The sequence below is a fragment of the Aricia agestis genome, chromosome 6 (genome assembly GCF_905147365.1).
Source record: "Aricia agestis chromosome 6, ilAriAges1.1, whole genome shotgun sequence".
Lineage (NCBI taxonomy): Eukaryota > Metazoa > Arthropoda > Insecta > Lepidoptera > Lycaenidae > Aricia > Aricia agestis.
This window is the reverse complement of record NC_056411.1, coordinates 12,816,964-12,842,765: the sequence shown is the minus strand read 5'-3', so window position 1 is coordinate 12,842,765 and position 25,802 is coordinate 12,816,964. Positions and strand designations below refer to the sequence as shown.

Genomic DNA, 25,802 nt, shown 5'->3' with positions numbered 1-25,802 from the left:
TTTCGCCATGTTTATTTAAAGCCTTGTCGAGCAGTATGACTGAAATTACGCGATACTATAATGGCAGCGACGCGATGCGACACTTCATTGCCATATACGATTAGTGGTGTTCCTAACGGCTATATTTTCATAACATGCTATATAGAATATGCTACATTTTTCAAGCATGCTAGTTTTGACGCTACGTTATAACGAATGAAATCTCGATTCTTTCAAGCGCGCTAGTTCATTCGTTATAACATAGCGTCAAAACTCGCGCGCTCGAAATCTCGATTCTTTCGAGCGCGCTAGTTCTGATGATACGTTATAATGAATAAGGAAACAGATGGAAGCGACATAACTACAAAAAAGTGTGGCCGGCGCCATATTGCCAAGAACTAAACATGGCGGTCTATAGTGATGGGACACTCGGTTGATATTTGTCGAGGATATCGATAAGTAATATGTTATAAGTGAGCTATTAAGGTTAAAATCTTTTAAATAAATGATCAGATTCTTCAGCTTATATTTTTTAAATTCGATAAAAAATGTACATCACTAAACGTCAAATCTACTAATTTCTATGTTGATTAAATATCGAAAATCAAGCCATGTTATATTCTATTCTATCACAAATCTTATTTATTGTCTAATTATTAACTAAATTAGCACATACGAAGTCAAGCCATTGGTAAAATAACAAAAATTTTAGTAAAAATATAAACGTACCGATCCAAGGACAAACTTTTTTAAATTTCTTCACTTTTTTGACGGACTATAAATTAATTTAAAAAAAAGCAAATTGGTCGAAAAATTTGACCGATATATCGATATTTTTTTCGCGATATATCGAGACCGATATTGATATTTATTCAAATATCGATATATCGATATTTTCTTTCAATTTCGACATCCCTATAATATGACACTTTGACAGTTTATGTACCTCGGAGAACCGGAACATAAAATGGCGGACCGGCCACAGTATTTTGATTTGGTAGAGACCATTATGCCGCGTCCACTTATAAAAGTCAATGATACGTTATAACGATCATTCGTTATAACGTAGCTTAGCGTCAAAACTCGCGCGCTCGAAATCTCGATTCTTTCGAGCGCGCGATCGGCAGCGCGGGCGGCGCCGCGCTAGGTCAGTGACCGCGCGGTACGTTATAACGTAGCGTCTTATGCATAGACTTATAGCGCACGGTATTCGTTGCGAAGAACTAGCACGCTATTTTTTTCAGCTATACGTTATATTAACCACCACTATATACGATTCCATGCAAAGAATATTTGGCCGTGACGTGTCGCGTTGCGCCACTGCAGCGTAGCGTCGCTACTCGCTTTAGTGCGGTCTCGCATTTAGGGTTGATTCAAACCGCAACGCGACGCGTAAAGTGCGACAAGGTTCTAAATGAACGTGGACGGGGCACTGTTGGTAAAAGGAGAACTGTCAAAAATGTCGTTTTTGTATGATGCAGGCAGCGTTAGTTTCATTTTTCGCTACGTTCATTTAATGCCTTGTCGAGCTTTAGATGCATTTCTAAATTTATATGGATTTGACAGATTCGCAAGACTGTTAAATCTGTTAAATCCATACAAAGGTGAATGCCCAAAAATGTATGGACCAAAAACCCGGAATCGATTGAAACCATTTATATGTAGCATAGTAGACTTCTTATACTGTATCCCAAATACAATGTCCTTTTTGGATTAAACAATCACCGAGTACTTTAAAAACGATCGTAACTAATTGACTTTTCTTATAGGAATCTATATGTTATTCAGGACAACGCGATGCTACAAACGATAGTGTGGCGATTAGTACCTAGTAAAAACATTTTTAATACAGATGTACAGTGTTGTAATTATGTATTCATGAATTTAATGTTTAAATATTTATCACTTTTTTATCTGACAGTATAGAATGTTAGTTTGGTATAGAAAATAATCTGTATACAATATGTACTGTTTTTTAGGATTATTAAGTACACGATATCGGTTATAATATGATCGTTTTTTGATAAAATAAGAGGGCAAACGAGCAAACGGGTCACCTGATGGAAAGCAACTATACTGTCGCCCATGGATACTCGCAACATTAGAAGAGCTGCAAGTACGTTGCCACTTGCCGGCCTTTGAAGGTTTGCAGGTCGCATTGAAAATATAGTGACAGTTTATTTCAGAGTTTTACAGTGCGCAGCAGAAAGTTACGCAAAAAACGCACGGTGGAAGACTGCCACTCATCAAAGTGATGAGGATGGTATATTTTTTGCGTGGAGCGATGGCGAAAAGTTGCAGCAAGTATGATTCCGAACAAATTCTTAGAGCACTCCCCGTGATACAACCGATAGAGGATGTAGAGTGAAGCCACTTGTGATTTAGTTTATTCTTAAAATATATTATATTTGACATACTTTTTTAGGGTTCCGTACTCGAAGGGTAAAACGGGACACTATTACTGAGACTTCGATGTCTGTCCGTCTGTCCGTCTGTCTGTCTCCAGGCTCTTACTCAAGAACCGCTATAGCTAGACTTCTGAAATCTTCACAGACTGTGTATATCTGATGCTATTGTAACAACAGATACTAAAAACTAAATAAAATTAAGATTCAAGGGAGGCTCCCATACAAAAAACGTGATTTTTTGCCCTTTTTGGCTCCTAATCTATAATGGCTATATTATGTAGACACGTGATTTTTTTACGAAATCCTCAATTATGTGTGTACTTTAATATTTAATCGCAAAATTAAAATAAAATAAATAATTAAAGGGGGCTCCCATACAAAAAACAATTTTTCCCTACTTTCGCTCTATAACGGTACGGAACCTTCGTGCGCGAGTCCGACTCGCACTTGGCCGATTTTTTTTTCTATTTAATTGTACATTATTTTCTATCAACGCCTCCGTGGTCTAGTGGTACAGAGCGCGGCTCTTGACTCGGAGGTCGTGGGTTCGATTCCCGCGTTGGAAACATCTTATTTCCAAGTTTGGTTAGGACAATGCAGGCTGATCACCTGATTGTCTGACAAGTAAGATGATCCATGCGTCGGATGGGCATGTAAAAAGTCGGTCCTGCGCCTGATCGCCAGTCGTGTCGGTCTTCCGTCCCACTGGGTTATGAAAGTAAAGGAATAGAGAGTGCTCTTGTGTACTGCGCACACACTTGGGCACTATAAAATTACTCCTGCGTAGCTGGCCTGGTTTCAATGAAACCGGCCACCGTCACCGAAATCGGTGTGGGAGCTATATTTTCTATCAACATCGCTTTCACGAGAAAGATCACAAAAACAAAGGAAATAACTAGTTGATTCGAAGTAGATAGTAGATACCATACTGTGTATCTCATATTTATTTTTTCAAATTATCGGTTTCGGTTATGGTTTAGAAAAAAATGAATTGCATATTTTCAATCTACTATTTATGCTCTACTTTGCTGTATATAAATTATTTTAATCGACTATGGGTTTTTTTGGGCATTGTCCTTTGTGCCGCGCCTCGCCCGCCTCGTCGCCTTGCGGTCTGAATTGACCCTTAGTCAATGATATTCTACTTATACAATAATACAGATATGTTACGTCCATACTATTTTCCGGCTTAAATCTCTTCCGAACAATTTTCAAATTCAAAATTGCAAACATTGACAAATTTGACAGATAAGTGAAACAAAAGATACGAAAAACCATTTACATAAAAGAGACAGTTCTATTTTAAACGTCGAATCTGTCTCTTTCTTCGCCTGAGCTATGACGAAAATTCGATTTTTTCCAGATTGTTAAAAAAAAATTGAAAATGTAAATAATCGAGGTATTTATTGCAATCAAGACATGTGGTAAGAGATTCCATATGTTTTGTTTACTTTCGAGTCATAATTGGTACATTTTCGAAACACGCACGACGTCATTTTCAATTTATTTAGGTAAGACAAGACGCGGCACGTTTGTGACTGCGCTCGATGCAGACTAAACAACAGACGGCCCAATTGGGCCGTATTTAAAGCTTCACAACGCGCGCGGTAGTAACATATCTGGTTTGAGTATTTCATCATTGCCCTTAGTATAGTCTGTCAAGAAAGTGAAGTTTCTTGACAGACTGTATAAATAGTTATTACATATAATAAGTACTATATAATTATGGCTTCAGTCTCGAAATTCAATCAGCGCCCAGCGGTGTCTCAAGCCATGTGCCACCTAACGAGTAACGTGATAAAAATTGTTCTTCTTCTTCTTATTAAAAAATGGCCCCGTAGTGAGTTGCCAATGTCAAATAAGTCTCACACTTGACAGTTGACATTTCTGGAAACTGTCAAATTTTCAAGACAAAAAATCTCGCCTGAGGTGAATTTAAATTTAATAACATATTAAATTAAATAAATCGTATATCTATAATTATCTTTAGCATTGCAAGTTGTAGAACTTTGTAAAGTTTATATCATGAAAAATAAACAGGCGAAAAAGGGCTCTGAAAATAATGAAAAAGATAGAAAAAAAAGTGGAAGTTCCTCACTGTTGTCGGTAAATAGAATATTTTATCTAATATTATAAGTAATTAAAAGTAAAAATATATTCATAAATTAGAAGACTATTCTTGACAACGTATTAATTTGTTTCATAAAGTTCCTCGAAATAATAATACTAGATCCAACTCAACAAGGTAGGGACTGCATAAATTTCAACATACTTTTCGTAAATGTTAAAATAGTTAAAAATAAATAAATAGGACGCAAAAAAAACATTATTTAGTGTGTTTCTGTGCACATTTAAGATTTACTGACTCGTGTAAGTATTATATATACTTAAGTAAAAATTATAAAATGCAGTATGCACAAAACACCTGTTTTTTTTTTTCAGTTTGGCAAAATATTCTTTCTCTTAAATTTGGGAGTAGGCTTGCTTGCAGTCTATATTTATAAAGAGTACTTGTCGCCACCAAATGTGCCTGACGTAGATTTAAATGCCTATTGGGGATCATACCCCATGAATCCCAAGCCTGACAAGTCTATAAGAAAATATGAGGTGGAATTTTCTGATGTGGTATGTATAATTTTATTTCATAAGTAGATAAATATTTTAAATCATTTATTTTTATTACAATATGGATTTTTTTATATCTTATATCTTTAAACATGCATAATTGGAATTTAGTCTATAAGGTGTTTTGGGGGCGATAAATCGATCTAGCTAGGAATCATTTTTAGAAAATGTCATTTAATTCGTGTTTTATCGAATACCGAGCAAAGCTCGGTCAAATAGCTAGTAATATGTTACATGCTCGGTCAAATAGCTAGAAAAAATGGCTCACAACGCATTGTGGTCATAGTGAAACGGCCACGACGCGAAATTCGCGTCGTGTCTTTAATGAAAACGGCCAATTTAAAAATTACTTCTGCGTAACTGGCCTGGTTTCATTGAAACCAGAGTGCTATTGTGTATTGCGCACACACTTGGGCACTGTAAAATTACTCCTGCTTAACTGGCCTGGTTTCATTGAAACCAGAGTGCTCTTGTGTATAGCGCACACACTTTGGCACTATAAAATTACCCCTGCTCAACTAGCCTAATTTCATTGAAACCAAAGTGCTCTTGTGTATTGCGAACACACTTGGGCACTATAAAATTACTCCTGCGTAACTGGCCTGGTTTTAGAAAGTCGTGGCCGTTTTCATTAGGGCCACAACATGAATTCGCGTTGTGGCTGTTTTTAAATGCTCAGAACGCGTCATGGCTTTTCTGGATTACCAAAACGCATTCACGTCAGCCACGACACGAATTTCGCTATGTGGTATTTTTGTGATTACCAGAACGCGTCGTGGCCATTTTACTATGACATAACAATGCGATGTGAGCCATTTTTTCGCTCACTGAGCGTTTTCGGTCTTTGAGCGTAACATATATAATACTAGATGTATTCGAAAGTGTCATTTACCCTGCAATAAAATGACTAAGCTCTATAGAAAAGTCTGACAGTTAAAACTATTCATAGATGGCGAATGATTTAAGAGAAAGACTGCTACACCGAAGACCATTTCCTCCACCTTTAGAAGATGCCGGATTCCAATACGGCTTCAACTCAAACTTCCTCTCTCGGGTGCTAGATTATTGGCAGAACAACTACAATTTTAAGGAGAGAGAGCAGTTCTTCAACAGATATGACCATTTTATGACCAACATACAGGGACTGGACATACATTATATTCATGTAAAACCAAATGTAGATGCAGGTGTTGAGGTATGTTTTATTTTATGTTAATAATATTTTAAAATAATTTACGTTAATGTTAGTCATGAAAAAAAAGGGCTTCGTTAGTCGCTAGAATTGCTGTGTCATCAACGTAAGTAGCAGTCTCGGCTTCATGGGATATTGGGAGGTCATAGGTGTATATATTGTAGAGTATAGGACCTAGCACAGAGCCTTGAGGTACTCCTGCATTGTGTAATGTATCCATGTAGAATTTGGAGGTGGAATCCGACTCTACGACTTGAAAAATTCATTCTATAATATATGATTCTAGTAAAAGGTAATAGCTAGGCACTGCTTAATTTAACTTGAAATTTGGTGTCTTAATTAGTATTTACATATCATGTTATTGATAACATAATATAAACTATCTTTTGTTTTATCTTTTGACTCAAAATATTAACTTTATATATTTTGAGTCAAGATAAAAAAAACAAGAATAGTTTTTATCACAAAAATTATTACAAAAATGTGTGGTGTCAAAAAAGTTGCTGGTAATATGTAGGTATAAATACAATTTAGATGATTATCATTCTCATACATTACATTATCTGGCATTTCGTTTTGCCAGTCACTGTGAGGTTATCAAATAGTTTGATTATGTCACCATGACTGAAAACATTTAATTTTAGTTCCAACTCATCATCAACTTGTTACACACATTATCATGATCACCAACAGTTTATAATATCAAAATTTTTGGGATTAAGATCTCCTTGGTGCAGGAGGCTAATAAAGATTATGAAAACAAGTCTACTAAGTACTGTGATCACAGAAGAAATAACCCATTTGTTTATTTCTTCTGTGACAGCAACAATATGATAAGCTTCCAAACTGGAGGCCCAAGATGGTTCATGCGCATTGATATTACATGATGTGATTACAGGTGGTCCCGATATTACTGCTGCATGGATGGCCAGGTTCAATTCGCGAGTTTTACGAGATAATACCAAAACTGATCTCCAAACGACCTTCTCATAACTTTGTCTTTGAAGTTATTATACCTAGCCTGCCAGGCTTTGGATTTTCTCAGGTAAATTTTATTGCAAGGTTTATATGTGGCAAAGGGCGCCACCATGGCAAGTGCGCCATTTAGCTATAATTCCATACTGCTGATTGGACATTTCCAATGTCACACTCACTATATAATATAAAGATTTAACATTTCAGGCCCCATCCCGGCCGGGTCTAGGTCCGACCGAGGTAGCAGTAATTCTCGCTAACCTAATGAAGCGCATCGGCATAGACAAGTACTACATACAGGGCGGCGACGCGGGACACGCCATCGGCTCCATCATGGCCACTCTCTTCCAAACCGAAGTCCTCGGGTTCCACACAAACATGCCGGTCATGTTCTTTGGTGTCCTGGCTAACCTATACACTACTTTAGGTATGGTATTATAGCAGGACCGGATTCATATTTTTAATGCGTATAGGCCACTTTTATTTTGCCGCCTCTATGTACGAACCTGACCGCCATCCTAGGACGCTATCCCTGGGCTAAATCAAGCTTTTAACATTTAGTCTGAATCTTGGTCTTACTATGAGATCTTTTTGTATTTACTTTGATGGGTGAAAGTCAAAAGTAACTTATTGGGATAGGTAAAAAATTCCATTTCTAATAGAGCATTTTTCGTTTAGTTGCAAAGTTATAGTAAACACAAATCTAGCAGCACTAGAGAGGGTGGGACTTTCTGAAAATATTTTTGGCTAATTATTATTAGTTACTATTTTAGTTTACTGACGATAGTTGAACGTGACAATTTCGTGTCTCTTTGTCGCTCGTTCCGCGCTCTCGCTTGGCTTCAAGCCTCATGGAACGCCTCAGAGCGAGGTAACGCCGCATGAGTCATGTTTTTTCGTGCGTGTAGCCGGCTCCATCGAATTATAAGACATTGTCACAACATTTGTCGTCGAAACATTTTTAATTTTAGAATTAGTCATCACTCTTCATCAACCATAGATTCTCTTGTGTATTCTCAACTACAAAATATGAGGATTGTACATAATTTTTTTAGGTTCTCTATGGCCGAGTTTGATAGTGGAGCCGGAGCTCCAGAGTCGCCTGTACCCGCAGCATGTACACCTGATGCATCAAATTGAGGAGTCCGGATACTTCCATATACAGGCTACCAAACCTGATACCGTTGGTAAGATACATATTAACTAGCTGTCCCGGTGAACTTCGTGTCACTTTAAAACCTTCCCTGGACTTCTTCGAATATCTTAAGACTAAAATCAGCCCAATCCGTCCAAGCGTTATCGAGTTTTAGCGCGACTAACACATTTGAAAATCCATTTTTATATATATAGATAGGTTTTCATTATTCCAATCCAGTAATCCAATCCAACGCTGGAATGCTACTGGAATAATGTAAACTGGTACTGGAATGCACTGAAATGGCCATTATTACAAAGTAAATACGATTCCAAAATGTTACAACTTACATGTTTTAAAATAATAAATAACATCATAATAAGCAAGATAAAATCAAATGTATGTACCATTTTTTATTGTAAAAATAGTCATGACGACTAGTTTAAATAAGCAATTACTAGCATTTTAAGAGTCCAACATAAAATCCTTTATATGGTTGGGATTTCTAATATTTTCAAACAAAAAACTAAAGTGACAATAACAGGATGACTGCCAACAATAAGATACAAGTATATTTTTTCATTATTTTACCGCATATTTCAGGTATAGGTCTAACGGACTCTCCCGCTGGGTTAGCTGCATACATCCTCGAGAAATTTTCCACCTGGACCAACAAAGACTTTAGGAAAGCGAGTGATGGTAATCTATTAAGCAAGTTCACGTTGACTCATCTCATAGACAATCTCATGGTGTACTGGTCTACCAACAGCATCACGACATCAATGAGGTTGTATGCGGAGACAGCTAACAAGAGATTCCTGTCCATGAGATTCGATGAGTTAGTATTCAGTTTTAATATTTGCTATATTATATTAAAGTCATATTAGGTCACTGGTATATTAACACTTGTTGCCATCTACAAGAAGTAAGTACTAATTTGAATTTCCAGTCCTGAAAATATTTTGTTACAATAAAATATTATGAAGATTATTTTGTGATGATTGTTGGTATACAAGGTGTAACAAAACTAAGTGATAATACTTTAAGGTGTGTACGTGTTCCTCGTAAAGAGTTCACTGTGCAAGTAGCAGTGCTGAAAGACCAATTTTTTTTCTCTTCTGTTTGGGGAAACTCGTGACGCTGGGGCGCGTGCTCATACAAAAGTGAAAAAAAAAATGTTGTCTTTCAGCGATGCTATTTTCACAGTAAACTCTCTATAAGGAACACATACACAGCCTAAAGTATTATCACTTAGTTTTGTTACACCCTTTATAAACAAAAATAATTACTGTAAGTTTTATTTCATCTAAGTATAGTTAAAATGATCCCTTAGTGCTATGCTTCCAGGATTTTCTTTCAACGGATAATGTCACTAACAATGACTTATGCTGATAATATTTTTCTTGATTTCAGCATTCCAACAAATGTGCCGACATGGGGTATTAAGTTCAAACACGAGTTAGCGTTCTACCCTGACTGTGTCCTCAAGTTGAAATACAAGAACTACCTCCACTCTACTGTCGTAGAGGATGGAGGTCATTTCGCAGCCCTAGAAATGCCTGACGTACTAGCTGACGATATATTCGAGGCTGTGGACACTTTCCAACTATTCCATAGTAGCGGAAAGTAAGTATAAATAATTATAAGCTAATATTACATAGGAATGTAGGTAAAAAAGTTTGTATAGTTATTTCTAATGTTTGAAATGCAAGACTGATACGCTATTACGCATAAACTACTGAATGCGTCGATTTGGACATGGAAAATTCCTGTCAGTAGGCTTACTAAGAAACCGTTTTGAGACTCAAACAATCGTACGAGAATGCCGCGTCCTGCTCTAACAAACGTGAAATGACGCGGCTTTCTCGTCCGATTGTTTGAGTCTCAAAACGGTTTCTTAGTAAGCCTACTGACACGAATTTGCCATGTCCAAATCGACGCAGTCAGTAGTTTATGCGGTTTATGTAAAAATATATACGTTACTACACAAAATTGCAAAATCTATTATTATGATTTTTGATGCATAAGATTCTCAATTATTTTTCTGGCAAAATACTTACATTGGATAGCTTTTAATTGCTTTTACTTGTACAGGGTATCACAAAACGAAATGATAATACTTTAGGGTGCGTACTGTAAAAGAAGCAGCGCTGAAAGAGCCAATTTTTTTTTCACTTTTGTATGGGAAAACTCGTGACGCTACAAATCACAAAAAATATTTGGTTCTTTCAGGGCTGCTACTTTCAAATTGATCTCTCTACAAGGAACACATACACACCCTAAAGTATTATCACTTAGTTTTGTTACACCCTGTATATTGTGTTAATGACTGGATTATTTACAGGAAACCGCAAAATATCCAGCAGCCCGACTTCGAAACGGCCAAATCAATATACGACTTTACAGTAAGAGACATGTACGGTCGCGACATTAAACTAGACAAGTACAAGGGAAAGGTAGTGCTGATCGTCAATGTGGCGTCGCAGTGCGGTCTCACGGACAGAAACTATCATCAGTTGAACGAGCTGTATCAAAAGTACGCGGCTAGCCACGACCTGCGTATACTAGCCTTCCCCTGCAACCAATTCAATGGCCAGGAACCGGGATCCCCCAAGGAGATCCTCAACTTCATCAAAGAGAGGGGCGTGAAGTTTGACGTATTCGAAAAGATCGAAGTCAACGGTGAAAATGCACATCCACTATGGAAATACTTAAAACGCACCAAAAGCGGGACATTCGGAGACTCCATCAAATGGAACTTCTCCAAATTTATAGTTGATAAGAATGGCGTCCCCGTGGAACGGTTTGGACCTAACGAAGATCCTATCAACTTAGAACCATACTTGGCCAAATATTGGTAATTTTTACTGCCAAAAAATATCGACAGTAGCCAGTAAGTACAGACAAAGAGCAAACGAAAATGGCATTAATTTTCGTTTGCTCTTTGTCTGTACTTATTAACACTTCCATCGTGGGTATCGCAGACAATAGATTTTCAATTGTTATGCGGCAGCCGGCTGCCGTTTGGGGATTGATGGGTGTACCAAAATAAATAAACATGTAAGAGCAGGCAATCATTTATAGCGTCGTTTAATATTAATTCCCTAATCCCTGAATATTTCTGCGGCAGTAACGACGCGAGTGAGCGTTTACACTTTTTTTTTATGAAATAAGGGGGCAAACGAGCAAACAGTTCACCTGATGGAAAGCAACTTCCGTCGCCCATGGACACTCGCAACATCAGAAGAGCTGCAAGTGCGTTGCCGGCTTTTTAAGAGGTAATAGGGGAGGGTAGGAAAGGGAAGGGGATAGGGGAGGATAAGGAAAGGAATAGGGTAGGGGATTGGGCCTCCGGTAAACTCACTCGGCGAAACACAGCGCAAGCGCTGTTTCACGCCGGCTTTCTGTGAGAAAGTGGTATTTCTCCGGTCGAGCCGGCCCATTCGTGCCGAAGCATGGCTCTCCCACGTATAAAATACACTCTGCCCTCTACGTACTTCCCGCGTCGGTCAGCGGCAGCGGCATGACGAGTGGCAGCGCGAGTGACTATTTGCATTCTCGCTCTGCCCACTTCCCTGCCCGACAGCCGACAGGGCTGAATGTATCAATGTAAATTGCTCGACTAAAAGAGGCAAGTAACGCTCAGTCAGCAAATTTTGCTGTTGCTGCTGCTTTGGCTGCTTATGGTTACCGACTATAGTAAATTTACCAATTATAAGTAATGTGATAATAATAATTATAAATAATATTATTGTAATATGTTTTTTGTGGTTCATGCTGTTATAGATCTGTGTAAGTACTTAAATATTAAAAATAATAATCGTAAGTCCTGCAAAAGCATTTATTAATTTTAAGTCCACAATACCCTATTTTTGGTTCTGATGCATTTTTAAGTTTGTGTTCAAAACTATTCATTACTTAGGATTTTTTTTGTTTACGTTTGGATTAAAATTAATCCGAACATATGAAATATTTTATTATGTGAATTATTTTTATATCTTTTATATTATGATGTCTTTATAGTATTTTGTAATTCATGTTTATTTTATGGTAAATATATTTTATTATCAAAACTATTGTTTTAAACTAAACACACCGGCAAAATTAGAGGAACACAACAAAATTTTAAATTTTTTGGAAATTGTTCACTGTTTTTTATATATTTATTTATTTAATTAGGTACTAATTGATTATTAAAAAATAAATTTTATGTAAATTTATGGCATAAAAACGTGAGAAATAGAAAAAAATTGGCAAAAATCAAAATTTAAGAAAATCTTTGAAATTTCAGTAGTAAGTTTTTAAGTTAAATTCTCCATTTTTATTAAAGAAATGTCATGTTAAAAGCGTGTAATGCCTTCTATGGATCTCAAGAGGGCCTGGATACGCCATTCCATGCTTGCATTTTGATTGTCAATCATTTCCTGTGGGATATTCTCCTACTCCTTCCAGTAGCGCCAACTCGAGGTCCTGGACACATTTTGGACCGGAGTTTTAACTCGTACCGTTCACCCATTTATGTGCCACATGTCTTCAATCGGATCCACATCCGTAGACCGCGCTGGCCACTCCACCTGGGCTACGCCAGCATCGTTTAGGTAATAATGCCCGATTTTTTTACTCTATGGACGCGCATAAAATTGAAGTTGCTACCTAAAACTGTGCAAAAGGCACACCATGCAGTTCCAGGATGGCTGTGCTATAGCCCTGTACTCTCAAAGTACCATCATCAATAAACATCAGCTCCGTGCGGATTCCAAATCATATGCCACTCCAAACCATTACGAAGCCTGCATCATAGGCCACTGTTTCCGTTAAGTTTGATGGCCTATAGCGTTCCTTACGATTTATCCACATTCTTTATCGCCTGTCAACCAAATGTACACAGAAATTGCTCCCATCACTGTACAGCACAAGATTTCACTCACTTGTCTAATTTTGATGTTCACGCGCAAATCTTAGCCTGGCTCTTCGGTGTCCAGTCTCAAGTTTTGGTGCCCTTACAGGCACTTTTGAGTTTAATTAGACTTCTATAAGTCTTCTTCTTACTGTACAATCACTTACACGTACATCTCGGACCTGTTCCGACAGGTTTCGTGTCTGCATAGCAGTTTGAGGTCGATTTCTCAAGGTTTGTTTCTTTACAAAATGGTCATCCTGAACCATTGTCACCCGATATCTGCCTTGTTCTCGTCTCCGAACGTAAGATCGAGTCTCTCTGTGGCGTTGAAAGTTACGATGGACTACGGAAGCCGACACACCTATGGCCTGACTGACCGAACGGTAGGTGTGACCTTTTTCTATCGTGGTTACAACTCTAGCTGTCGCAGATGCTGGGAAATCACTAATTTTGTATCTAAGCAATGTGTTCTTCCAAAAACCAAACAATCAAATAAGCTGAGCATACCTTGCACCCCGCTAAAACGCCATTCTTATCAGGAACACTTACAACGTCAATCATCGAAAAACACTTATTAGGGCATAATTGCTATAAAAACCTGTCAACTTGCCAGTTTTGTTCAATATTTTATTTCTTAAATTAGCTTAGTAACTATAAAAAAGGATTTCAGTCAGCCCGACCCACTTGAGTTCAAGTTGTGGCCCTTTTTACCTATGTTCCTCTAATTTTGCCAGTGTGTGTATATTAAAATTATTTAGCAGCTAAGAAATTAAGCCACCCTCCCAATAGGTATACTTTTTATAGTATTTTTTGAACTTTCACTTTGCAGTTCTGATACTCCAGAGATTACCTGAAGTAAACAAAAAACTCATTTTAAAGAATAATTAAAACTTAAATTATCGGGACTTAACGCGACATATTCTAACAGTAATGCTACTGATTTTGCTTATTTGCTTATTTTTATGATAAATATTATTTACTTAACCTTGATATTCTGTATAACAAATTCATGATGATGCAAAACAATGATTACTATGATTTATGAAAAGTCAATCACAACATCTATCATGTAACTGGTACTACTTGGTTTGGCTTACTACTAGTATAAATGAAAACAAAAAGTTACCAAAAGATTTTTATTTAAATGAATACTTACTGTAACTTCAAGCCTTACCAATGTAAAGTTATATTACACCCAATATTTGATATCCTACTGTACTTAACCTTTTTTAACAAGTGTTAGCAACTGATTTAATGAATACTAATTATATTTATGTAAGTTTTAATACAATAATTACTTATAATTTAGATGTTACAATATTGTGTAATGTTTTATATACTTACTTTCACAACTAAGGTATAATAAAATAAAATATGAGCACTAAGATACCAAATATTTACTGCAAATAGAACTTTACATTTACGTGAATTTTTTGTTAGGTTTAAAGATTTCTAATCACAATTATATATTTTATTTATTAAAACTGGATATAATTTTCAATGACTTAATAAAATCTTTACACCTAACAGTATTATGGAAAGTGTGACTCAAGGTATGTCTTTAATCACTTCGGCGAGCTGCTCTCTGTTGAACATGTGGAATAGGGAACCAGGTGTCATGGTGACGACTTCCACATTACTTTCAGAGAGTTTTTCCTCCATGACTTGCTTGAGAATAGTCAAAGCTGATTTTATAGCCTCCTTCAACGTCATGGATTTATGGTAAGATTCCTGTAACAAAAATTAAATACATTACAAAATGTATAAATGCAATACTTACAGATAAAATTGGACCTACACTTGTTTAGTTTAATAATATCAAGCCCATCTAAAAGATTACAAATATGTAATACTAGCTGTTGCCCGCGACTTCGTCCGCGTGGACTTCAGTTTATAGCGCGCGATGTGAACAAAATTGGTGTCAAAAGCTTTTATAAAAAAACCCTGGTACCCCTTAAATCAATACAGCTGTGCAGTGTGCAAACAATAAGTACTTCATTTTTGTATGTTAAACTTTATATATTATGCCAAACTTTAAAGCTTATTTAGCCCCCCAATTACACAACTTTACCCATAAACTATTTATCATTGATAGGTTTAGCCCCAATTTCACCAACGTCTGTTAGTGTTAACAGCTTGTTAAAATATCCTGTCGTCTCTTTCATTCATATGAAAAACAAAACAGCTAACGTGATACTAATTCGAGCATTAACTTTAACAGTCGTTGGTGAAATTTGGTCTTAAGGTTACGTCACTGCCTGCACAGATAAAGTACTGAGTTATTTAATACCGTAGAATAGATATAACAATCGAAAAAAATCGAGATTTAAATGTAGGATGATACCACCTCTTATAGAAAGACTTTTGAGCAAGCGTCAGCGCGATGTAGAAGACGCACGGCGCCATCTATTATGAATTTTTTGAACAAATTTACGACCCTTACAACCCTTTTTTCCAGTAAAAAAGTAGCCTATGTCCTTTCTCAGGCTTTAGACTATCAGTATACAAAATTTCATTACAATCGGTTCGGTAGTTTTGGCGTTTGGCGTGAAAGCGAGACTGACAGACAGACAGATACTTTCGCATTCATAATATTAGTACAGATTATGTGCACACTGCACAGCTGTTTTTGGGTATTTTGATTAATTAAGGGCCGCGCTACACCGGAATGGCAGCGAGGCAAGCACTTTCAGCGCTGCCATTCCGGTGTAGCGCGGCCCTAAGAGGGGTACCACTTACCAGGGTTTTAAAAAGTTTTTAAATTTGACACAAATTTTGTTGACACCGCGCGCTATAAACTAAAGTCCACGCGGACGAAGTCGCGGGCAACAGCTAGTTATGAATAAAAACAATAATATATAATAAAGTAGGTACCGTATGATTAGTTCTGTTATAATAATGAAGTAAAAAATAAAGCGCCATCTGTTTTCATATATTAGAATTAAAATGTTGATTGCATTGATATATTTTTTGGATGGAATATAGGCCAACACAACACACTCGAACTCCTTAGAAATGCAGTAGGAGTTCTATAAGATAAGATAGATTGATTATTATTATAGCAAGTGATAATATTATTAAACATAATATTCTAACGTATTAAAAATAATATATACAAAAACATAATAACTAATAAGTATGATTAGTTTTATGTTCCAACGAAGTAAAAAAAAGCGCCATCTGTTGAATCGTATTAGAACTAAAATGTTCATTGCATCGCGTCGATATATTTCTGGATTTTTTATAATATTATACATAAAATATATTTAAGATTTTTGAAATATTATTTTAATACACATCCAAGACCCAGGAACATTGAAAACTTTTTGTTCCGCCTGCGGGACTCGAACCCAGGACCCCCGGGATGAGCGCTGGCCACGCGCAATGTGAATTCATTTTCATCGATATTTTCATGGAAATAAGATATTTTCCCACATCAAAATGTAGCCTATGTCCTTTCTCAGACTCTAGAATAACTGTGTACAAAATTTCATTGCAATCGGTTCAGTAGTTTTGGCGTGAAAGCGAGACAGACAGACAGACAGACAGACAGACAGAGATACTTTCGCATTTATAATATTAGTTTTTGGCGTGAAAGTGAGACAGACAGACAGACAGAGATACTTTCGCATTTATAATATTAGTATGGATTAGTATAGAAGTATAGATACATAAAATATATTTAAGTAAAAAATAAAACGCCATCTGTTGAATCGTATTAGAACTAAAATAAAATAAAACGCCATCTGTTGAATCGTATTAGAACTAAATTGCATCGATATATTTCTGGATTTTTTATAATATTATACATAAAATATATTTAAGATTTTTGAAATATTATTTTAATACATATCCAAGACCCAGGAACATTGAAAACTTGTTCCGCCTGCGGGACTCGAACCCAGGACCCCCGGGATGAGCGCTGGCCTGCGCAATGCGAATAAATTTTCATCGATATTTTCATGGAAATAAGATATTTTCCCACATCAAAATGTAGCCTATGTCCTTTCTCAGACTCTAGAAAAACTGTGTACAAAATTTCATTGCAATCGGTTCAGTAGTTTTGGCGTGAAAGCGAGACAGACAGACAGACAGACAGACAGACAGACAGACAGACAGAGATACTTTCGCATTTATAATATTAGTATAGATTGACTTGATGTAAATTGACTTGCTTGGGCAAATGATGTTGTTCTGCTTATGTAATTTCTCTGACACTATAAATTAATATCTCAGTAATAATAATTTACCTTAAGACTTTGCTGAGCTCCTTCACTACCAGAACCGATGGCTTTAGCATCGTATTGCACAAATGTACCACTTGGATCCATGTGGAATAGCTGGGGTCCTTTCTCATCAATACCTATTGAAAATTAGAATACAACTGTTTCAAATTTTTTATTGCTACTAAGATATAAAAAAAAACCTGTTTTAATAAAAATGAAAACAAAGCAGGCTTAATACTTCGATCACAGTTTCCAGGATATGCTATTGTATTCTATTGTTGTCGCGATCACCGGTGCTCTTATGGGGCATGAAGAATTAAGTATGCATGTTAAATTCAATAATAGTAGTTGTTAAAGCCCACAGTGTGATAAATACCTCAATTTTGTGTCACCTCGTTTTTCTTTCAAAATACTATAGTTGATAGCTATATAATATATTTAACATTGGAGTAAAACTCAGAGATCGATATTCTTTGTAGTTTTTTTTAAAGAGTGTCGAAGTTGGCTTTATCCGGGTCATAAATATGCATAAAAATTTATTTAAAAAAAAAACGAATCAAGTAACATTAATTTTGTTTATACCAATTGAATAATCACTTAATATTAATAATAACTTACTTAATATAAACACCTAAACTAACTTAATATAAATAATTATACTTTTTCTCCAAATTTGATTAACCTACTGTGATCAAGAAGGGAGATATTGATTTATTTATTAATGAGCTTTTGCCCGCGGCTTCACTCGTGTTAAGAAGTATTTATACAAATAATAATAAGTATATATACAAACTTTCATCCCCTATTTGAACACCTTGGGGTTGGAATTTATCAAAATCCTTTCTTAGCGGATGCCTACGTCATAACATCTACCTGCATGCCAAATTTCAGCCCGATCCGTCCAGTGGTTTGGGCTGTGCGTTGATAGATCACTATGTCAATCAGTCAGTCACCTTTGAGTTTTATATATATATATATATATATATATATATATATATATATATATATATATATATTATATATATATATATATAGATTTTAGATTTAGATTTTTAATTTTGCAATTAGAACGAATCAAAGAAAGTTTTAAGCATGACACAATAGTGTGAGTAATCCTTTATCAATATTATAAAAATCACATCTGAAGCAGAAGTTATATCCAATTTAATTTATATCCGGATTTTTGTACCTAGGGTTGTCACTAAAGGTCTCTTGTGTGATTTATCCAGTTTTATTTTCCCCCGACTACATTAGAAGGTGATTACTGCGTAGATACTGTTTGAGAGTATAAATTCATTAATATACGTTATATTTTTCAATTATTAGATTATTTTTTTATTAGACCTCTTGATAATTTGCGTATAGTAAAGGATATTGATTGCAAATTTGCGTCAACTAAAGTATAAAAAAATAAATGAAAGTTATAAGTAGTATGTTATGATACAGTTAAATTATTAATGCTTCAATTCCCAAGCAGCCACATGCAGCTGCAATAACAATAGATAAGGTATTGTGTCTGGTTTGTCCACGATCAAGGTAATAGCTAACCTGCAAACATCACAGCAACACCAAATGGTCTGGACATGGCAGTGCCGCTGTTGTCATCACTGTCTCCAAATTGAATGGCCAGGTTGGATACAGCCTGTGCACATGACTCGACGCTCATCTTCTCATTGTACACAAACCAGTGGTTCTGACACTCCACACGAGCTCTCTCTATCAAGGTTCTGGAATAAGATAATAATTGTTTTTTTTTTTGTCCTTTACTAGATCAACATCTGAACTATTAATTGACCCACACACACACAAGGTTCTGGAATATATTATGCAAAACTTAATTAGTGTAAAATTCAATGTCAAGAAAAAATACATGGAACAGTACACATAGAAATGATATCATGATTCAAATTAAATATACCAGTATTGATACTTCGATATACAAATGTGACTTAAAACATTCAGTCTTTTTTTGCCAGTCATTATCCTTACTTACTTACCGAGAATCTGCCATAAGTCCTGATACTGCACAAGCAATGTGACGATCGACTTCCACGATCTTTTCAATAGTAGTCGGTTCCATAAGCGGAGAAGTAATTCTCTTTTCGACGGCGAGAACTACTCCCTCTGACGTGCAAATGCCAATGGCTGTTGACCCTAGCTTTATAGCTTCGATAGCATATTCCACTTGGAAAAGCCTGCCTTCAGGACTGAAGGTATTGACTCCACGATCGTACTCTGATCTTGTGAGAAACATCTAAAAGAAGGTTATAAACCGGTCATCATAACAATTCCAAGCCACATAGCGATTAGACACAAAAGCTTTATATAATCTATCCACGCACAAATTGGATATTACAGCAAATAACGTTTATTACCTTATGAGTTTGATAAAGTTTGATAGGAGATGTGAGAAATTATAAAAAATAAATGCCGATATTTTCAAGAATCCAACAATTCGTTTCGTGAGTAATCAAAATTTTCTGACTTTGACAATCTTCTTCGCCTTCTTTGTTTTTTTCTGAATATAAAGCCCGCTCCAGTCTCCACATTCCCGGCAAAATTACTGAAAACTACACGAGAGTCTAAGTTGCTCGATCGAGCCAATAACGTCGAGCAAATTTCGCCACGTACGCGGTACGCCCGTCGATGTCTGCGGCTGCCCGCGCCGCGTACACAAAGCAAACGCCGTCTGCGTTACTGCATGTAAACTGGTTTCTGTGATCACAAACCAGTTTACATGCAGACATGCGCAGCCGCGCGGACTTTTTGCCCGTCGTGTCACTTGTGCGTTGGTAATATAGGATTCCCTTTGTGCTATCGTTCGCGGCGAAATTGACCGGCCCTCCCTGCCCCGTCGTCTGCAAAGCGCCTAAATCGATATATTTAATTCCATCAAGCCGGCTCGCTGCGAGCCTTCGATTGGCCTTCGAGCTGTGAGTTTTGCGGTCCACACAGTAATTATTACTCGATTTGGAGTAAAACTATCGAGCAAAACCGTATCATGTGAGTACTTAGCATTAGATAGTCCGTCAAGAAAGTGAAGAAATTAAAAAGTGGCAACATCGTAGTGTCATCCTTTTTTTCTTAGATTGATTTGAAAGGGATGACACTACGATGCTGTCACTTTTTATTTTCTCCACTTTCTTGACAGACTGTAGGTTTCCATATAAACGGCGCTACATAACACTTCTCCTTATTTTTCTGTTCTAAGGTATTGACTTTTACTTAGACTTTGATTAAACTTTTAACCTGACAATATAGAAAAACGAAGCTGAAAATTTTATTATTGTTTAACGGCCATTCCCAATATTTGATCTATCTCTGGTTTTGCCCTACTAGAGATAGGAATAGCTCACAATTGACATAAAATATATGTCTCTAATGTCTAAATAAATGTGAGCTATTCCTATCTCTAGTAGGGCAAAACCAGAGATAGATCAAATATTGGGAACGGCCGTTAAAGAATATTGTTTTCCCGCCATAATATTATACTCGACACTGGCCATGGTTATAGCCGAAGTGCCATTATAAGAAAGAAAAAAAAGAAGAAGAAGTAGAAAGTTAGAAACCGGGCAAAACCTACCTACATTGAATATTATTTTGTTTTAAATTTATGTCCATCGAAATTTAATGCGGAGTATATTAGATCTAAGGTCGCGCGGGCTTAAACGGTACTTTCTTGGTATTTTTTTATTTATAAAACTTTCATAACTTCTTTCCCAAAAGTAATTTTTTAATGTAGTTTTCTTTCTACTTTCTCCTCCAGTCTTTTGTAAGCAGTATGACATCACAAGTAACAAGATTTTTACCAGCAACATTCACCAAATGGTTTGGCCAAAGTTCCAGTGCTAATGGCTCCGCTATTTTAACTGAATCTTCAACAGAAGATGAGGCAACCAAAAGTCCAATTACAATACCACCACCAGCAAAGCGAATGCGGTACAGCCCATCAGCAAAAACTTCAAGCTCACATTTTATTCCCATAAGTGTAAGTTTTGAAATCTAAGCCTATAAAATAAAATTACCCCCTAATAAAATTGTTCAAACTATGTACAAAAGCTTTACAATGATTGATTTTTGTGAAATTATTTGGAAAAGAATAAAAATAGGTAGAAATTGCAAAGACCAAACATGTATACCATATCCATTCTGTAAAATATTTTACTAGTATGTATTATGTGTAAAAATTAAACTACCTGCTTAGTAATTTTGTTATAGACAAAGACATCAAGTACTAACACTGAAGCTACAGAATCTTTCAATACTACACCATCAACATCTGACAAAATATTCAGAAGAAACACAAACCTTCTGTTAACACCCAGACAGAAAAATGATGAATGTACAACTTCAACAAGTGACAGTAAAATAAACAATTATGATTTGTACAAATCAGAAGTTCATATAGAGAGGAAAAGGATGTCAATATTTGATAAAACTAAAAATTCAGATACAGTTATAGGTAAGGTAAAATATTCAATTGTGTACTATTTAATACTTCGATCGAGGGAACTGCAGACACAATAGATTTTCAATTGTTATGCGACAGCCGGGTGCCACTTGGGGATTAATGGATTAAGTATAAACATAGACCCTTTAATTAAGCTGCTTAAAACTTACCTAAACTTTGTAACAAAATGTGGATTCTAGTATAAAGCAAATATATGACTTTGAGTGTAAAAGCAACAAAACTATTTTTTAGATAAAGCAGTAGCAAGATCAGCATCAGCTAAAGTGCTTAGTCCCACTCAGCCATACTTCAAAGATGGATTATTGTCTTCACCATATTTTGACACTAGTACCTCCACTTATGGTGGTGCGGGAGGTTCATTCGTAAATCAACCAAATGTTAATAGAAGGAGAAAAGCAGTTGCCAAAGAACCTAACACCAACAATAATGTTTCGATTAGCTATTCATCTAGACGTGTTTTAGACCTGCTAGAAAATTATTCATCCCTTTTAACAGACGCAAGGAGAATACCTTCAAACACAACTCTCACTACTAAGTCTTTGCAAGCACAAGCAGACACTCAACAAATAAAGAATAATTGTAAGTGTTTACTTGAACATTAATCACATTTTATGTATTATTTTTATGCTATATTATAATTATATTATAATATAGCATAATAATATCCACATCTATACAAATAGATAAAATTAAATAGTAATAAAGACGTAATGATTTTCTATTTGTTTCTCAGCATACAAAATGCAAGAGTTGCATGTACCACAGATTGCTTCTCTAATAAGGCTCAAACAAAAGCAGCTAATGAATTCAAATGCAGCTCGACAAATTATTGCATCTCTTAGTAGCTCTGCTCCATATCCTCAAAGTCCAATCAGGTAATTAATATTTTAGTTTATTGAGATATGAATCTGACAAAAATGATATATTGCAATACAATTATGTATTTGCTTCTGACATTCTGAGATTCTGACATTCCAATTTCTTTCAGTAATTTTTTTACAGATGGTTAGTTTTTTCCTACGATAAAAACTAAGGAAGAGTAACTGTGTCAAAAAATTTGTTCCGATTCTACAAAATGTGACCCAAATACATGCATACTTTATGCAAAAAGAGACCCAAATACATGCAAGAATGACAATCATTGTCAATGGCTTTATTTTGTCAATTTTAATGTAGTGTTTCGTAGCTATTGCCATATTATTTTAGTGTGCGAAAAGAACAAAAAACCTTGAGAACCAAATTCAAAGTGATTGAAGCATGGGAATTGGGAGTTACATTTCCTTAGATTTTATTATTCATAGGTTTTTTCTAATTTTTGGGTAAACTCAAGGCGTGAGCTCAAGAGTCGAGCTTAGAAGGCATGATAATATTATACAACAGTACATTACAGTTATTGAACTGTTTACAAAGTTTTAATGTTATCCTTTTCCTTTTGCTTTATAGTCAAAAAGAGAGTGTTCCAGAAAAAGAAAAATTAACCACAAAAATTAAGTCAACACTAACAAGAACAAATCGCAAGGCTATAGAAAACAGTCCAGCTCCTCCACCTGTCAATTTGCCAACAATTCCACTGCAAATTGACAAAGACAATTTGCCCAAAATCTTATTTAACAGTACTTATACCTCAATTTCAACAAGCTCAATTGATGTAGCACCAAAAACCGTAAACACTCAAATGAATGTTATAAATAATGCTAAAGATGCAATCATGAACCTGTACCTTCCTAATCAGAAACCTACATTATGTGTGGAGAGAACAAATAGTCTGATGCATCAATTCAAATTTTCTAATCCTATTGAAATCTCTGTTGAACAATCAACAGGTTTAACAACAACATTTTCGTTTAGTAGCCCTGAAAAAAATTTGGACAGTGTTAAAAGTCCAACAGGTTTCACATATTTTTTACAAACGGAATCTCAGCCCAAGATTTTTGGTGACAAAACTGACAATGTAAATTTGAAAAATCATACTTGCAAGGGATGTTGCTGCAACAGTGGGTCTGGGAAAAATAAATGTGCTGTTTCTCAGAAGAAAGCAAACAGCAATGTATCGAAATTGCCGATTTCAAATACTGCAGCTCCTGACAAATGGAAATGTTCAGAATGTTGGGTCGAAAATGAGAAAAGTAGCGTTGCGTGTATTTGCTGTCGAGTAAAAAAATCTGGTGCTATGACACATCCATCTAAAGCTACTGATTCTGAATCTGCTAAATCTGTTAAATGGAAATGTAGTGATTGTTGGATAGATAATGATAGCAGTGCCTCAAGGTGTGTTTGCTGTGGAGCAAATGAAACTGCCGTAAAATCCACTCCGTCTATACCTGCTCAAACCAATAAATGGAGATGTAAAGATTGCTGGGTGGAAAACGACAGTAGTGTCCAAAAATGTATTTGCTGCGGCGGAAATAAATCGGGTGAAAATACCCCTCAGCCAATCAAACCTCAAACACTCACATGGAAATGTAAAGATTGTTGGATAGAAAATAATAGAAGCGCTGCAAAATGTGTTTGCTGTGTTTTGGTAAATACAGCAGCTAATATTACTAAACAACAAAAAACAAATAGTTTAATAACCACTATTGCAGAATGCAAACATGCAGCTCCCAGTAATCCTAAGCCTGATTCCAAATCAACTAATCTGCCATTCCAAAGAACAACACAATCTCAATCTGATAAATGGGAATGCTCAATTTGCTTAGTTAGAAATGAACATAATCGAATTAAATGTGTTTGCTGCGAGGTAGAAAAACCTGGTGCCAAGAAGCAACCTGAGAGTAAATTTAGTTTTAAGGATAATCCTGGTGCATTATTTAAATTCGGTATCCCAGCAGAGGGGAAACAAGATACAAATGTTCAAGTTCCGTCGATTACAAAAGAGACACCAGCAAAAGAATCAGAAGTTAACAATAATGTGTTACCTAAAGCAACATTTTCTTTTGGTATACCAAAGAATACCGAAGACACCGCTGTGTCTGTTGGTGATAGTAAAAAGGACGAACCTATCGAACCTATGCTTACATTTGGTATTAATAAATCTACATCTTCAAGTACGTCAGTGGAGGTTCCTCAGCCCCTCTTTAGTCTACCTAAAACACCTGAAATAACCTCATCGACAGTGCCAAAGAAACCTGTTGTAACATCCGAAGTACAACCATCAACACCAGTTTCGACATCTGCTCCCATTGTTAGTGATAGCAACTTATTTGTATCGATAGTTACCACTCCTATTAGTATTTCCAGTAACTCTGGACTTCCAGTTACCACTCAAAGTGAACAAAAAACTTCTACTCACTCTTTGTCATGTTCGAACTCACCAACTACAACCATTAGTGCTTCTAGTTCGAATGTTCTGTCAACTGGTATTTCAGCTGCTGCTTCCACAAGTACGTTGTCTTTCTCCACTAGAATGACACTCCCCAGTGCAGTAACGGCTGCCACTTCCAACATACCTTTATTCTATAAAACTGAGTCTGTAAAACCGGAACCTACTTCTTTGTTCCAAAAAAGTGAGTCTACTCCAGTTTATTTGCCAGTGTTTAGCAGTAACACTACAACAACCACACCAGCCGTATCACAATTATTGCCTACAACATCAGCTGCACTTGTATTCTGTTTTAATAATACTTTATACAACTCGGCGCCTAACAATGAAAAACAGAAATTTAATTTCAAATTCGGGAACAATAGCAGCAACGAAACTCCTATGCTTAAAACATTCGGAGCTACGAGCGAAAATAATATATTCACTCTCCCCATATCCAATGGCAGTGTAATGTCGACTGGGACTAGTTCGAATAGTGCTTTACTTGGAATAAAAGGGCTGCCCACTGGAAACACGCTTTTGGGGGGTGACAATGGAGGCAATCAACAGAACACAGGAAACACATTAAG

General features: G+C 36.1%; 3 protein-coding genes across 4 annotated transcripts in view; 2 read left to right on the top strand and 1 right to left on the bottom strand.

Moving 5' to 3' along the window:
- The first annotated feature begins 4,302 nt into the window (after positions 1 to 4,302).
- Positions 4,303 to 11,185, top strand: LOC121728402 (juvenile hormone epoxide hydrolase-like). Its single transcript, XM_042116575.1, has 9 exons — positions 4,303 to 4,493; positions 4,830 to 5,012; positions 5,962 to 6,207; positions 7,103 to 7,249; positions 7,387 to 7,606; positions 8,235 to 8,366; positions 8,918 to 9,152; positions 9,728 to 9,940; positions 10,659 to 11,185. The coding sequence occupies exons 1-9, from the start codon at positions 4,413 to 4,415 to the stop codon at positions 11,173 to 11,175; spliced, it is 1,974 nt and encodes a 657-aa protein (XP_041972509.1). The 5' UTR covers positions 4,303 to 4,412; the 3' UTR covers positions 11,176 to 11,185.
- A 3,411-nt stretch (positions 11,186 to 14,596) lies between these two features.
- LOC121728406 (proteasome subunit alpha type-5) overlaps positions 14,597 to 25,802 on the bottom strand; it is a 29,137-nt gene continuing 17,931 nt past the window's right edge. The window contains exons 1-5 of one of the 2 annotated variants that reach the window (XM_042116578.1): positions 19,816 to 19,963; positions 19,438 to 19,694; positions 18,989 to 19,167; positions 17,465 to 17,577; positions 14,597 to 14,945 (exon numbers count right to left, since the gene is read on the bottom strand). In XM_042116578.1, the coding sequence (XP_041972512.1) occupies positions 14,763 to 14,945; positions 17,465 to 17,577; positions 18,989 to 19,167; positions 19,438 to 19,694 (732 nt within the window). In that variant the 5' untranslated portion in view covers positions 19,816 to 19,963 and the 3' untranslated portion in view covers positions 14,597 to 14,762. Of the gene's footprint in view, positions 14,946 to 17,464; positions 17,578 to 18,988; positions 19,168 to 19,437; positions 19,695 to 19,815; positions 19,964 to 25,802 lie in introns of those variants that run through there. The other variant, XM_042116580.1, reaches the window with a different exon arrangement.
- On the top strand, positions 21,019 to 22,930 carry LOC121728405. The gene is made up of 6 exons (XM_042116577.1): positions 21,019 to 21,111; positions 21,207 to 21,428; positions 21,659 to 21,902; positions 22,143 to 22,490; positions 22,645 to 22,786; positions 22,900 to 22,930. The coding sequence occupies exons 2-6, from the start codon at positions 21,222 to 21,224 to the stop codon at positions 22,919 to 22,921; spliced, it is 963 nt and encodes a 320-aa protein (XP_041972511.1). The 5' UTR covers positions 21,019 to 21,111; positions 21,207 to 21,221; the 3' UTR covers positions 22,922 to 22,930.

What these genes read in the sequence shown, in the direction of transcription:
- LOC121728405 (XM_042116577.1), top strand. Translation starts at nt 21,222, where the DNA reads ATGACATCACAAGTAACAAGATTTTTACCAGCAACATTCACCAAATGG. An exon ending in AAATTCAGATACAGTTATAG is followed by an intron (nt 21,903 to 22,142) that starts GTAAGGTAAAAT and finishes ACTATTTTTTAG; the next exon opens with ATAAAGCAGTAGCAAGATCA. An exon ending in TATCCTCAAAGTCCAATCAG is followed by an intron (nt 22,787 to 22,899) that starts GTAATTAATATT and finishes AATTTCTTTCAG; the next exon opens with TAATTTTTTTACAGATGGTT.
- LOC121728402 (XM_042116575.1), top strand. Translation starts at nt 4,413, where the DNA reads ATGAAAAATAAACAGGCGAAAAAGGGCTCTGAAAATAATGAAAAAGAT. An exon ending in GAAGTTCCTCACTGTTGTCG is followed by an intron (nt 4,494 to 4,829) that starts GTAAATAGAATA and finishes TTTTTTTTTCAG; the next exon opens with TTTGGCAAAATATTCTTTCT. An exon ending in TACCAAACCTGATACCGTTG is followed by an intron (nt 8,367 to 8,917) that starts GTAAGATACATA and finishes CGCATATTTCAG; the next exon opens with GTATAGGTCTAACGGACTCT.